This window comes from Acomys russatus, chromosome 8, assembly GCF_903995435.1.
Source record: "Acomys russatus chromosome 8, mAcoRus1.1, whole genome shotgun sequence".
NCBI classification, from domain to species: Eukaryota; Metazoa; Chordata; class Mammalia; order Rodentia; family Muridae; genus Acomys; species Acomys russatus.
In genome coordinates this window covers 11,539,594-11,555,035 of record NC_067144.1, presented here as the reverse complement: position 1 = coordinate 11,555,035, position 15,442 = coordinate 11,539,594, and the positions used below count along the sequence as shown (strand labels likewise).

The window sequence follows — 15,442 nt, the reverse complement described above, 5'->3', positions numbered from 1 at the left end:
AGTTTGTGTTTTTAAAAACCCCTTTGAACTACTTGTCTCACAGGGGTTTAAAGTTATCTCTCCCTTTGCCAACCAACATCCAGGCTCTCCTTTAGATCAGGCTTACTGTCACTCATAAAAATTTGTTTAAGGACCCAGCTGTTGTCCTCCAAGCTTAATTTCCTGCTCTCCTGGACATGGAAAATATATATTAATCACAGCAAGGTAGACTAACTTGGCTTTGTTGTTCATTATGAAGATGAGAATTGAAATTCTCAGAATTTCCGAAATGATCAATAACTCTGTCCCTCAGGGCCTCAAGCCAAACCTTTCATCAGCTCCTGCTACGAAGCATTCAATTTTTGGAGGCTTTTAAATTTTTTTTTTCAGTTATTCTGTGTTTCTCTAATATCCAGGTCTTTACACACAATATTCCCTCTACCACTTTTCCTTTCGTTTCTTAACTTAACAACGTTGATTTGAATACTGTTTCATGTGTGGAGAGCCGCTTAATCTAGATGACCTGACAGAACCCCCATAAAAAGCCCCCAGTTATACCCACTCCTTCTCCATCATTTATTTATCACAGTTAAATGCCTGCTCTGCCAATGTCCCATGACATGTAGCTAAGTAAGGTAAGAAGCTGTTCAATGTAGATGCTTTATAATTTCTATATGCTCTTAACTTACCATTAGGAAAGTAACAGGTTTAAATTGTGGAAATTCAATTGGCCTAAGGTCTGTATGCATAATATGAGCAAACTTCGGGGCTTACAACTACTCTGTAACATACCTGGCCACTGTGGTTTATTAGTTTCTGCAACAAACCAATTCTCTCTAGCAATTTATACTTCACTAATAGAGAAATCCTCGGTATTCAGAGACTTATACCATTTCTCTTTATTAAATTCCTACAGATATCATGTTTACTTAAGTATGAAATGACCCAAGTTGTTACATTAAGAGAAGCCTCTGTTATTACCCTTAGGCTACAAAAATTAGCTCTTTGAGGATTTGTACATTTGCCTTTAAAAGTTTAATTTAAAGAAGAAAACATTTTATTAGTTAATACTTAACAAGTGATTCTTATATCAGGGGGAAGATAGGAAAGGTATGGTTACTTTGATAGAAGAAATAAACATCATTATTTAAAATGCAAATATCTAGACCCATACTTCAGAACTGAGAAAGGTGACACAGTACTCTCATGCAGCCACGCCCCATACTTCTCCTTCATATTCATCTGTTCCCGTAGGAGATACATGCCACATATTTCTAACTGAGAATCATAGAGATGTGAAGGTTGTTGAGCTTAGGACAATATGATACATGCCCTGTGGGCTGGAAGTACTCAACTTCAAGACAATGCAATTACAAACTTTGGCATGCAGTCTGGCAAGCGTGTGCAATTGGGTTTCAAATTCAGTAACCCCGTTTTAGGATGCAGGCACTTAAGATTCGGAAATCCTGCTAAATTGTACTGAAAGAAAAGCAGTAATCGTGTACTCTGACTGGCATTCGTGGAGACCTTAGATCTACAAAGACTAGAGGCCCTGCATGCAGCCAGGATACCTTTCATTAATAGTTATGTCAACAGTGACGTCATCAGGCTTCTTTCCATCAACGGTCCACCAAACCTCATTGTGGGAGTCCATAATAAAACTGAAATAGACTTTACAGGGAATGACAAGCTCCTCTCCTAAAAAAAAAAAAAAAAAAAAAAAAAAAAAAAAAACCAAGCACATTAATAGATAAAGTTAACCTATAGTAATCCATCAGTGTGTATCTTTCACACAACCACATGTGCCTGATTCTCTAGTGGCCACTGTACAGTAACCCACCGTACTTCATTCTAAGACCAAATGCACCAAAGGATGAAACCAAGAAGAAATGTCCAGCAACTGTACATAAAATATACAGAATGGCCATTTTTAACACTATACAAATATACCATAAAATGCTAGAGGAACTCTGACTACATTCTTTCCAGGCCCAAACCTCCCCTTTTGGTATTTCCTTCATAAAAGAACTTGCCATGGCCAAGGCAAGTTATAAAAAGAGAGGGTTTAATTTGGGGGTCCATGGTTCCAGATGGTAAGAGTTTATAACCATCATAACAGGGAGGAGCATGGTAGCAGGCCTGCAGACATGGTGCTGAAGCAGTAGTGAGAGATCATTCTCATGAAAAAACATTAGGGAGGGAAAGAGGAAGGGAGGAAAAGAGGGAGGGAGGAAAGGAGGCAGGGAGGGAGAGAGAGAAGAGCATTAGGAATAACATGAGATTTTTGAAGCCTCAAAAGACACTGTTAGCCATGACTCATAATCCTTCTCAAACCATTCTGCAAACAGGGCACTAAGAATTCAAACATATGAGCCTGTGGAGTGGGGAGTGGCTATTTTCCTTCAAACTACATCAGTGACACAAAAGAGTCTCTAGATGATAAGTTCTTGTCAAAGAAAGATAGAGTGATGTCATCACTAAGAGAAGTGGCCATGGATTGTCATCTTCAAACTGTCAGAACTTAGTTTAAAACAGCAGTTTTAAGCTATGTGGCTGAGACAGTTTGTGAAACTAGGAAGGTTCATAAATAGGAATAACAGTGCTAACAATCATTTCAGGGACCAGTATAATTGCTGTGAAGTTGGTAGAACTAAGTGCCTAACATCTGTTAATGTATTCCTTTATTCTTTCAAAAATCACATACATTTATGTAATTAAGTTTGGTTATTTTTATCCTGCCATTATTTTCACTCCTCTAGTCCCCTGAACACCTTCTTTTTCCAAACAAGCCTGCTCCTATTTTGATGTCTTTGTCATGAAACTCTGAATTTAATCATGATTGTTTACATGAGCATGGGTGTTGTTTACTGAAACATGGGCAATTTATCAATGGAGATAGCCCTGAAGAAAATAAGGTGACTGTTGAGTGGCTATCCCTAAATGGGGGATCTGTATCAACCATTTCAAAGCCCAGAAAACATTGATGAAAGTAAAAACAGAAAGGTTCTAGGAGCTAGGGGATGTAAAGAAGTATATAGAACAGTTATATAAAGTTAGAGACATATAATTATATGTGTATATGTTCCCTGAGCTTTAGGTGAAGGGACTGTCCTATAGATGTATCAACTGGGGATGGGTAGTTCTTCTCTTCATTTTTGATCGGCATGTTTTTGTATTGCAAAAGAAACTTCTCTGATGATAGGTGAGGTCTACCTCTAGCTGTGGGTATTTAGGCAGAAGACAGAAATTACACTAATTTAGGCACATGGCAGAGTTGACGGCCTCATCAGTTGGCTATGTTGACAGAGTCAGGCCTGAATTCCTACCTATTGAGCAGACTTCAAGTCTAGTTAGATGACTATTGGTGAGCCCTTGTACAGTTGTGCCATTATTGCACTTTTTTTGGAAGATCTTGCTGTTCTGGTTATGTGGTTTGTAGGTTTTACAGATGGGCGGACCTATTGGTCACTTCTCTCCATTGGGAGCTTGCCTATCTCGCTCCCATCCTATGAGAGCTAGTTCTCACAGAAGAAACATCTAGGTTAGATTTAGATTGGTTCTTCCAAGTTTTGTGTTCAAGGTGCGCTGTATCATCAGTGAAAGGGTTTTGCTTTCAATTTCTGAAAGGCAATCAAGGACAACAGCAACAGCCTCAATTGTTAGGGAGGTTTCTTTTTTTTTTTTTTTTTTTTTTTTTTTCAAACCTTTTGTCCAACAACTTGAAAGAATATTTCTCATGCCTGACATTGAGGTTTTTGTTAAATGGTCTATGTCTTTTGGTGAGGAGAATTTTTGTCCCAAGTGATGTAACTTCAATATACATGCATATATATGTGTGTATATATATATTGACAATGACTTAAAGTAAACATAAGATAGCATAGTTCTCAACAGCCTTTAAAATATCCCTAATGTTATATATTCTTCCACCTCCCATCTCCTTCGGTGTTGCCCTCCTTCCCAAGCAAGTTTTCCTTACCTTAGGTATTTATTCTTGATCAAGTAGCAAGAAATCTTTTAAAAATTAATGTTCTATGGAAGCAAAAGCTGACATTTCTACTTATTAAAGAGTATTTGTAATTTTTAGTAAGAACGGGGTAAGGATTTGACTCCGGTTGGACCTGTCATGCCAGCCTGCTGAGAATAATCCTGCTTTGCACTTGTATTCTTGGTTCACTATGGCCGGGACTCTGAAGACCCCTCTAATTATCTTGGGTTTAGCAGACTGACATTACTCCAGACCTCCCGTTCTGACACATAGCTTCTCTAACGTCTCCCTACAGACTTTGAAATCAGTGTTTCATTAAAGAAGATAAAATCAACAAGAGATCAGGAAAGCATCTGAAGTGCGTCATAATAAGTAGAAGAAACAGACTTGGGTGGCTGACTGATCTTTACTTCAGCAATGGTAAGAGTGTTCAAATTACTACATAAAGCCCATATTAACTCTAGGAATGCAGTCCATTGGAGGTTGGCCAACCCTCTTAGGACATCCTGTACACTTCACAAGACAAATCATACCAGAAAACTCCTGAGAACATTTCCATTTCGGCAACCCACCCGCACAATCTCTTCAGTCCACACAAATAATTGTTCTTCTATATTTCTCATTGGGCTTAGGAAGGTTTTACTATATAGAAGATGATATAAAAGTGTTAATTTTTCTGTGGCTTTTGTCTCTGCTGTAGGATGCTTTCAGTTCAAAGAATAAAAAAAAATCTATTTGGTAACTTATGGATGATTTCTTTCCAGAATAAAAAGTTATGAAAACTCATAGGCGACTCGTGGAGGCATGGCAACAATTTGACAGTGTTCTAAGCGCAGCGTTCATGGATCTGTTTTTCCCATGATACTCTGGGTTTGGATTCCATGCTCTACGCTCCGAAGAGGAAGCAGATGTGTAGAAACTGTCCTGTGCTATTATTACAGCCTCGGCAAACCAAAGACCTGGGTAATGTCGAATTTTCCTCAAACAATAACCACGGGTGGAGGCAGGGAGCAGAGGATAAAGGACTTGGCTCTGGGAAAGAAACCAGAACTCCCGAGCTGCCTTGGGATTGATGGAGTGTAGCTGATCCTCACATGCTGTGGCCTCTGATCATATTTCACTTTAAATCTGAGCATTTCCTTACACTTAACCTTTACTGTAGGATACTAACCTATGCTTTACTTCTTGTAATTCAGAGGATCTAACCAGAACTCAGAGTCACACCCATAGTTACCTGGTTCTTTCTCGTAGACAATGCGGTCATTCGGAGAATAGATCCGGGGTGGTAATGCATCTTTTGGCGAGCCTATGACAGGAGATGCAGAAGGTGAGAGGACGGGCTGTTAAATCATTCAGACTTATGCAAAGCTCTGCGGCTAACCTGTTCAACTTCCTGGCACAGTTTGTCAATTCTTGAGAAGGCCCACAGTCTAATATATACTCAATTCCTGGACTTCCCTCACCGAGAATAAACAAAACGTGATGTAATAGGAAGTGATGTAATAGGAAGTGATGTAATAGGAAGTATGTGCTCATCACTATTACTTACTCCTAACACAGAACTCATGAGAGCCCTTTAATTTCCCGAGCACTGTGGGGGATCTGAGCATCTTCCATCGCAGTCCCCCGTTATTTACTCTTAGTCCCCAGTCCTGAGCCAAGAGCGTTTAAGTCCCTCAGACTCTGCAGGCAGGGTTGTCCATCTGTGGGGTCTGTGCTAACTTCAGCTAGTTAGTATCAAAATGGACTAAGCTGCAGGAAACAGATGGCGTCTCATAGAACTGAAGAGTTGCTGCTAGGTGTGGAAAATTTGCACATTTCATGGCAGAAGTGTTGTGAGTACAGAAAACCAGCTTTTCCTTTGTAAAAATCCAAACAGAATATATTGAGCCCACTGTGTTGTTCAGGTGGGTAGATTGCTTTATCGGTGTTGCTGCCTCCCAGTGCTCGTGTGACGTAGTCTTCTCCTGCCGTACTAAAAACAATTGTTTCCATGCCTTATTCCTTTTTATTCCTCTTGTACTTCCCAGGCGACTTTCCCCACACGACTTGAACACGTGGAACTACCTTTTTCCAGGTTGTAAACCATGCTTACTATTTACTTTCTAAGCATTTCTCCCCTAAACGTTCAGAATGTCTACTGTGGGACCTGGATAATATTAAGTTAATGTTTAGCTACATGGAAAATTTGAGGACATGACTACATATGTCTGATGGATTGATACTGGAATACTAGCCAAATATCCATGCATGAAAAATGCTACTGTTTGTATGGTTTATACATGTATGTTAAAGCACCTTGAAAGACCTTTGCACTGAGTGTTTTTAATTTTCTTTTTGTTTTGTTTTATGGATCTGAATGATTTGTCTGCGTGTCTGCCTCTGTGTCACATGCCTGTCTGGTGCCTGTGAAGGCCAGAAAAGGGTGTCAGATGGCTTGGATCCTCTGGAACAGAAGACAGTGGTCTTTAAGCACTGAGCCATCTCGCCAGACCCCAGTATTTACGAGTGTGAGTTGAAAGACTGACCAGGCTATCTCTCTGCTTTCTCCATATATTGACCATATGTACATAAGTATATTTTCAAATGTAAAGGTAATTTTTCTATAACTCTAAATATGGTAAATAAAATTCAACTCCTGGTTTCATTATTAGGAATAAATTACATAAAACAAATTAGTCAAACTATGCTAAAGTATCCTTTAGTGAAGTTTAATAAATACCCAGTGTGTTGCAGCTTTAAAAGTGAATTTGTGTCTTTTGAAAGTTGGTTAAGAATGACTTCTACACTCTGTTTGTGTGTGTCAACTTTTATATCTATAAATTGGTGACCAAGGACACCTGTTTTTTACCTTTGCAAATGCAGATACACACATACAGACAAAGAAATCATAAACAAATGGTGATATAAATATAATATTATATAATTCATCTGGTTTCTAAAACACACTCAGATCCTACATTTATTCTTTTTTTTTTTTTTTTTTTTTTTTTTTTTTTTTTTTTTTTTTTTGCCTGTGAATTAATTCTCAATGCAGTCCATAAATTTGAGAAAAGTGATTACAGAATTGGTTGGTTTAGGTTTTATTTGTTTTGTGTTAAAAGCTTATACCCTTTCCCTCTTTTTTTGGTGGTAATTTATATAGAATGATTACAGATTCACTAGAGGAAATGTCTTGAACAGTGCCTGGAATTTAAAATTCTCCCACGAACTCTCATAGTGCCTCTAAGTGGTGTTCCCGCTTAGGGAAGATGAGGTATAGAGAATACACTCCAATACACTAACTGTACCGGAACCTGTTAAACACAGCCCACCACCCCTATGCAGCTAAGACTGAGACCTTGATCAAAGTAATGTGAACACAGACTGGTAGATCGTGGGTACCAGTTTACCCAGTGCTCTCATTCCCTGGCGTGATCATCACCCGTTCCCATACGCAGTGAGTTTAACCAACAGGGACCGAGTCCTTACTGTGCACATGGACCCACTTACAGTCTCCAGGGATGGTGCTATGACTAAATCCTGTATCTCTTTAAGTAGCATTTTCATACTTGTGTGTCATAAGCCGTTGAGGCCCCGAACAAACTCAGCATCCTGAACAAACTCAGCATCCTGAACAAACTCAGCATCCTGGCAGACGGCGAGCCGGGCTTACCTACCACCTTCACAATCACAGTCCTGGTGAGGTGAAAGACGCGTCCATTTTCGGGGTATGTCACAACGCACGTGTACTGTCCATTATTTGAAACCAAGGGGATAAAAAAGCTCAGGTCCATTCCTTCAGGTACCACATTATGAAAATCCACTACTTTAGTACATTCCTAGGGGGAGAAAAAGCGGTTCACTGATTATGGACAAGTGTACACATAATACGCATAAGAAGAGGTTTTTACGTCTCATTTTGCATGGAACATGCAAAAATCTATGCTCTACTTTTTATAAAAATATGTAATGAATAACGAAGCATCTGGGTAATGGGCTTTTTTAAAAAATGTGGCTTAAGTATAATTGACCTCTGTGCATAAGATAAATTAAAATTCTAATTCAAGATATGACCTGAAAATCAAAGCTTCCTGTCTCAGGTTCAGTTTTCAGATTCTTGGAATCCCTTCTTGACAATGAAGCAAGGTTAATGTTTTGCAACCATGACTTAGAAAATATGTACAACTGCAAGCCTGGCTTTAATTTAATTTAATTTAATTATGTGCCGTTTTCTGCAGCTTCTCACTGATTTCTGTTAATTTAGAAATCTGGCTACTTTGGTACACCTGAAAACACATCTAATTTTTGTATTCTTGGTCTTTTCTAATGAATTTCTCCATGAGTCACTTCAAACAACATTTTCAGGTCTTCTTTTACTTTATTGCATTTTTCTCAAAAGCAGATTTATTACAAGCCACTTTTAATCTGTCGCCCGAAATGTATGAGCCTTATAAAGACTCAAGAAGTTATTTCTGCTTCTAACTCCCATTTCCATATAAATCATTTGAAGTTTAAAATATAAAACTGGACTGTCTCATACAAAATAATAACTATAGTCCTGTTTCATATCTTAGTCTCTGGCTATGTGGTTTTATGTTAGCTATAAGCTAATGCATCATATGTGACAAAATCTACTTTAATATTTACTTTTCAAATTTGTTTGGTTTTTCTTTTAAAAATTAATAATTTGTAAATGACAAAAATATTACATTATTTTTAAGGACTTGAGGTCTTTAAGTTTCTGGGCATAAATTACTGACTTGTATTTTTTATTTCTTTTTTAAAAATATATTTTATTAATTTATTCATATTACATCTCAATTGTTATCCCATCCCTTGTATCCTCCCATTACTCGCGCCCTCCCATTTTCCCCTTAATTCCCTCCCCTATGGCTGTGACTGAGGGGGACCTCGTCCCCCTGTATATCATAGGGTATCAAGTCTCTTCTTGGTAGCCTGCTATCCTTCCTCTGAGTGCCACCAAGCCACCCCATCCAGGGGACGTGGTCAAATATGGGGTACCAGAGTTTCACATATTTAACATTTAAGTCCTGGATGGGGAGGCCTGGTGGCACTAGAGGAAGGGTAGCAGGCTATCAAGAGGAGACTTGATATCCTATGAGCATATACAGGGGGAGGAGGTCCCCCTCAGTCACAGTCATAGGGGAGGGGCGTAAGGGGAAAATGGGAGCGAGGGAGGAATGGGAGGATAAAAGGGATGGGATAAAAATTGAGATGTAATATGAATAAATTAATAAAATATATTTTTAAAAAGAGGGTTTTTTTTTTTGTTTTGTTTTGTTACTTCAATTCCTGGCAGGTATATTTTGAAAGATGACATTTACCCTAAGAAACATATTTTGTAAGACTTTGTCGCAGGAAATACAGCTTTGCTTCATGGAGAGCAAGAGGAAGTGATACTGGACCAAATACATTTTCTCAAGTGATTTCTTCTAGATACTTGTCACATCAGCACCACAAGGTTACCACAAAGTAGGAAGTCATAAAGGCTGACACCTCATAACCAATTCATGTCAGGTGTCGCTTTGGCTGAATTTAATATGTCTCTATTTGACTGGACGACACATTTCATTCAAACAGCGTCAAGATGGCGCTCCTTCGTTTGTTGACTTAGCTGTTCTTAAATCCCCATGAGTAGACAGATAGAAAAAGAAACGAGGTAGATAAAGATACGTCCTAGACACCACACGACAGAGCTAAAACTCTTTTTCAGATGCTACAATTAAGGTTTCTCGCTGGACTTGGAACCAAAGACGACAAATTCACCCAAGAGCTAGGCTTATAAATATTACAGCAGGGCATGTGTTTAAGCGCGCACTGTATTACCTCAATCAACTCTTGTCCCAAACTTACAAAACTTGCAATGTTCAGACCCCATTTTATGAAAGAGAAAACAAAGACCCGTGAAACTCAAGCACCTCGATGACATCTTGCAATTAAGTAATGCTAGAAATGGAATTTGAACCTAGATTCATTGGTTTCGATGGTGGATTGAAATCTATTGGTCCCAAAGCATTTGTTTTTAATCGCACAGGACACCATGTCCTCATCCTATGTTGTGGCCCGACATCCAGACCAAACCCTTGCATCGGTGCCATACCCCGAATCTGTGCCATACCCTACATCTGTGCTGTCCCCTGCATCTATGTCATATCTGGCATCCAGGCCATGACATTACATCTGTGCCACATCCTTGTATCTGCCTCATAACCTGCACCTGTGCCATATTCTGGCTTCTGTGTCATACACCTGCACCCGTGCCATATCCCTGCTTGTTTGCCATACCTACGCAGCTGTTCCATACACCTGCACCCGTGCCATATCCCTGCTTGTTTGCCATACCTACGCAGCTGTTCCATACACCTGCACCCGTGCCATATCCCTGCTTGTTTGCCATACCTACGCAGCTGTTCCATACACCTGCACCTGTGCCATATCCCTGCTTGTTTGCCATACCTACGCAGCTGTTCCATACACCTGCACCCGTGCCATATCCCTGCTTGTTTGCCATACCTACGCAGCTGTTCCATACTCCTGCACCTGTGCCATACCCTGTATCTGTGCAATATCCTCCATCAATGCTATACCCCGCATATGTGCCAAAGCCTGCATTTATGCCATACTCGAAGACAAACCCAGGGTTAGTAGTTTGATGTGCTCAGTCCCTACAGTTAGAGGAAACCTGGAAAAAAACTTTACAGCACAGAGGGACAGGTGTTGTTACTTAATTTGTCAAAAGCATCTTTGAGGCTATAATGAAATGTGGCTCAACACTGTTAGGCCTATAGAATTTTATAAATGGAAAGGAAGGAAATGATTTACATTCTAAATATGTGCATGTGGAGTATGGTACATTATCACACTGTTGTATTACAAATACACACTAGTTTTAGTCCGCAATGTCGAGTTAGATGTTTTTATACAATTAACTCCATCTCTCTAGTCTTCAATCAGTGTCCCAAAGATATTCTTTTTCATAGAAATATTCTTGACATAATCTTAATGATGGTTTCTGAGATACTTGCTTGGAATTCAAAACAAAACGAAGACTTTGGTACTCAAGGAACAGAAAACAGGTTTTCAAAAACAAGAAACTAGTTACCACTAAAAGAACTTCTTCAATGGCGCAGACACGCGAGTGACCAGCAAACAGCCCTTCTAACTGGCCCATCAGTTCCTCATTCCAAATTCAAAAGAACTGTCAACCTCATAGCCGTTGCTATGACAACCAACCACAACACGTACGTAAGGAACAGAACATGAAATGACTTTGGGATCTTGGAGAAGAAATAGGTATCCGAGGAAGTGAAGGCTGTGGGTAGGGTAATGTCACAATGAAGTAAGAAGTGGTTTCCGTTAGAGAAGTCTATTGCACAAAAGGGAGCTGTGTGAAGATATTACTGAAAAAGACACGTTTTTGTTTTTGTTTGTTCGTTTGTTTGTTTTTTGTCTTGCTTTTCTCAGATATTCAACCTAATAAAAGATTGCCATGAATACAGAGGAAGGAAGCACACTGGGGCCAAGACACATATAATCAGGATTAAATAGTAAGTCTCTAGAAAAACAGAAGTCTAATTTGCCAGAGAAAAGCAATTCCACCATTTTGGGCCAAATTTGAAGCAAGCTTTATTATACATATTGAATACTGGCTAAGAGATGGACTTTGGTCTGGACTACTCCCTGGGCTTTCCCAGCAGAGTGGTCCTGAAAGTCCTTGTTGCAAGGGCTCTCTCTCTCTCTCTCTCTCTCTCTCTCTCTCTATATATATATATATATATATATATATATATATATATATATATATATATATATATATATATATACACACACACACACACACACACACACACACACACACACACACACACATACATACACACACATTTATATTATTACACATATATAAAATAAACTATATATAGCAAAAGAGCCATGAAACAATCAGGACTTATATTAATGTTACATTCATAGTGTTTTGGCTATTTGTATTTGGCAACCTTGAGGAAAACACCTATCCTACCTTGGTGAGTCTAAATTCTGAATGTAAACCAATATCTATCATATCTCATTTCTGTCTATTTAAACACATCTATCTAGGCCTAAGGACAAAAATACATAGGCCACTGTGTAGGACAACATACTTTCCCATGAGGCTTTGTTATTTTCCAAGAACCACAACTCCCAGCATTCCAGGAAGTTACCTGGTCCTTGGGCAGGTGTGGCTTACAGGTTAATTTTTTAATCTCTAAAATGATATGGAAAATCTTCACAGAAATTAGGGGTTAAATGAAGACACCTGAAGCATACTCTGAGCCCAGAGGAAACTGAAGAACTCAACTAAATTCATGGAGTATTTTTTCTACTTTTTACTATTTACATTACTTTATCATGATGCCAGTTTTCCTACAGTTTTCCACTTTTTCTGGGTAATTAATTCCTGTTGGGGGTGGTGAGGGGTGGATTAGCAATTGGGCCAATATTTGGCGTATTGACTTCAATATATTTATGTTACGTGATCAAAAATATGTACCAAAGCAACACAGATACATGGCACAGAGTTGAGAGCTTACAGGGTATGTGTGGCAGTAAATGTAAGGACACATGGGGAAGGTATTACAAGATACATGGGGAAACTGGAATGAAAATATGAAGAGTTTAAGTTGCAATGTCTGATGCACTGGGGATAGTTATGGAAGCTATGAATCTATAAAAATCTTGGCATAAAATACACCATACTTTGTTGAATTCTGTAAAGAGTTTTATAAGCCAGTCACTTCCAATAAAGAGAATTCAGTCTTTCAATGTTTATAAGCATTTACAATGTCCCTTCTATGTTGTGCTGGGGCAATGTTAAGAGCTAGACACATAATAATAATAAATGAGATGCCATACATTTTTCATGTAGTTTTACAACCCAGTCTAAATCCATTATTCAATCAATTCTTAAGTGCAATGCAGATCGGCTCAGTCTTGTGCTCTATGACTGACGTTCAAGAGAAGGAAAAAGAGGAAGAGAGAGAGAGCTGATACTTAGCACAGAACAAAGAAATATAACCACTACAGAGACAAAGATGAACTATGAATTAGGTTTCCTCAAAGTACACAGTGGATCATTTCATTTGACCTGATTTAGTGTCAAGGTTTCAAAGATATCAATTTAATTTGCTTTTCAGCTTAAACAATGAATCTTGGGTCTCCAGCAGCCCTCAAACCATATGGAAAATTCTGTGTATGTATACTTGCACAGAATTCTAAGTGTGCAGCTCTCAAAGAGAATACAAATATGCTAACTTCATGCCAAAGGTTAAAAATCCCTCTATACAGATTATTGAGAAAAGGAAGAGACGAAGAGCCATTCTAATTGATGCAGTTGTTCCGTAAAACAGTCTATCACTCAGAGATTGGATTGACTTCCTAAAAGGATGTGCCATGCCCAAAGAAGTCTGGACATGGCCTGTTTTGACAAACGCTCTTTCCTGAAGATATGTCTTAGGTAGGATTTTTATTGCTGTTATAAAACACCATGACCGTAAACAACTTGCGGAGGAAAGGGTGTAGTTCATGTTATAATGCTCCAGTCACTCTCCATTGCTGAGTGAAGTCAGGGCAGGAATTCAAAAAGGGCAGGACCCTGGAGAGAGCAGTTGATGTGGAGGCCATGGAGGGCCTGCTTCCGGGATCCTTCAAGAGCACCTGCTCACAGTGAGGTGGGCTATCCCATATCAGTCACCAATCTTACAGGGTTGCCTAGAAGCCAGTCTTTCTTAATGGAGGGTCTCTCTTCTCAAATACTCTAGCCTGGGTCAGGTTGACATAAAAACTTACCAGCATGGGGTATTTTAACAGAAATAAAAGACAGGAATTTAAATATTTTCTGAGAAACAGACACAAACAGTATCTTACCACTTGTGACTTACTTTATGTTGGATTTGGGAGGAGTTTGGGGAAAGGAATATACTGCATGGAAATTTTATTTTAAATTAAAAGAACTAAAACAGAGGCACTGTGCAAAACTTAAGTACAGTGGGCATGAAGATGTTCTGTTTAAACTGCTGTCTGGACTTACATCCATCCTGCTCCATGGCAAGGGAGGCTCTTTGCACTTACCCTAACTCTAACATACAATACACCCCACATGTCAGGGGAAAGAGGACATTGACCTCACTTTCCTAAATCTCTATAAAATGAAATTTGAAAAGCCAACCACAACAATAAAAAGGGAGATTAATAGAGCCACACAAAAGACATGGTGGCATGAAAGCGTGGCTCTATAATTAGATCTAACAACATTAGTAATAAAACAGCAGTAAGAAAACCACACTTCCCTCAGAATTTACTATATGCTTTGGTGGTATCTATTCCTAAACCAACACTCTCTCACATATACATACTGCATTCTAGAGGTTCTTTGACTAGCCAGCTATTTGGAATTCAGTAAATCATTCACACAGTATAGTATGCTCACCAGGTGAGGAGTTACAAAATCTATCTCATTTGACAAACATTTACTGAACAATTCAGAACAGCACTGTCGAAGTCCTGAATTAAGGAGGCCCTATATTGAAGAAGACAGGATGACAGAGGAAGAAATGAAGTGGTGAGGAGAGCTCACTCTTGTTTCCGTTTCTCCACACTTCTGAAATGCAAACACTTGGTGGTCTACGGCTCCCCTCCATATGCCCTACCCACAGTTTGCTAAGCCCCACCATCCAGTTCACAAACCAATATATGTTCAAATATTGTTTTTTCCTTTGTAATTCTCTGCGATCTAAAAGTAGGGTTTGTGTGTGTGTGTGTGTGTGTGTGTGTGTGTGTGTGTGTGTGTGTGTTTGTATGTTTTATGTATGTATATAAAAAGACTTGTACATATGGGGAGGTATACTTGCCTGTGTGCCAGCCACTCTCTTGTTATTTGTTGAAAGAGGTTTACACTGAATGTATAACCCACCATTTACCTACACCCTGTGAGACTAAAGAATCTGCCCATCCCCATGGGTTTACACATGTGCAAAACACAAATGGCACTTTAGATGAGTGTTAGGAATGCAAACTCTAGCCCCCATGTTTGTACACCAAATGCTTTCCTCACTGAGCCATTTCTCTTGACCTATGTTTATATTTCTAGCCATCTATATACTGTGAGACGTCTGACTCAAGAATCGTTATATAGAAGTGAAATTTTCCTCAGTCTCTTATCTAGACTTTATGCCTTCATTCACTGCATGCATAGATGCTCTGGAGACTGATGCAGACCCCTCTACACTCTATTTCATTTCTCGGTGTTTCAACGATCACACAGATGCATCCATTTTTCTACATATAGTGTGACTGTTAAGTTTTAAACCCTCACTTGTACAGCGACTGTCTGCTTGTCTATACGCCCCTCTGAGGTCTTAGCCATCTCTAACTGCAGTGGTATTTACAAAGTTCACCATTGCATGACTAGTTTCCTCTTCTACTCATACCTTGGTT

The 15,442-nt window shown here is 39.0% G+C and overlaps 1 protein-coding gene across 1 annotated transcript in view; it reads right to left on the bottom strand.

Annotated features, from left to right (window-relative positions):
• The window catches only part of Il1rap (interleukin 1 receptor accessory protein), a 138,834-nt gene that overhangs the window by 26,453 nt on the left and 96,939 nt on the right, over nucleotides 1-15,442 (bottom strand). Inside the window, exons 5-7 of the mRNA XM_051150798.1 lie at nucleotides 7,623-7,788; nucleotides 5,202-5,273; nucleotides 1,551-1,677 (exon numbers count right to left, since the gene is read on the bottom strand). Of these exons, the coding sequence (XP_051006755.1) occupies nucleotides 1,551-1,677; nucleotides 5,202-5,273; nucleotides 7,623-7,788 (365 nt within the window). The remainder of the gene's footprint in view (nucleotides 1-1,550; nucleotides 1,678-5,201; nucleotides 5,274-7,622; nucleotides 7,789-15,442) is intronic.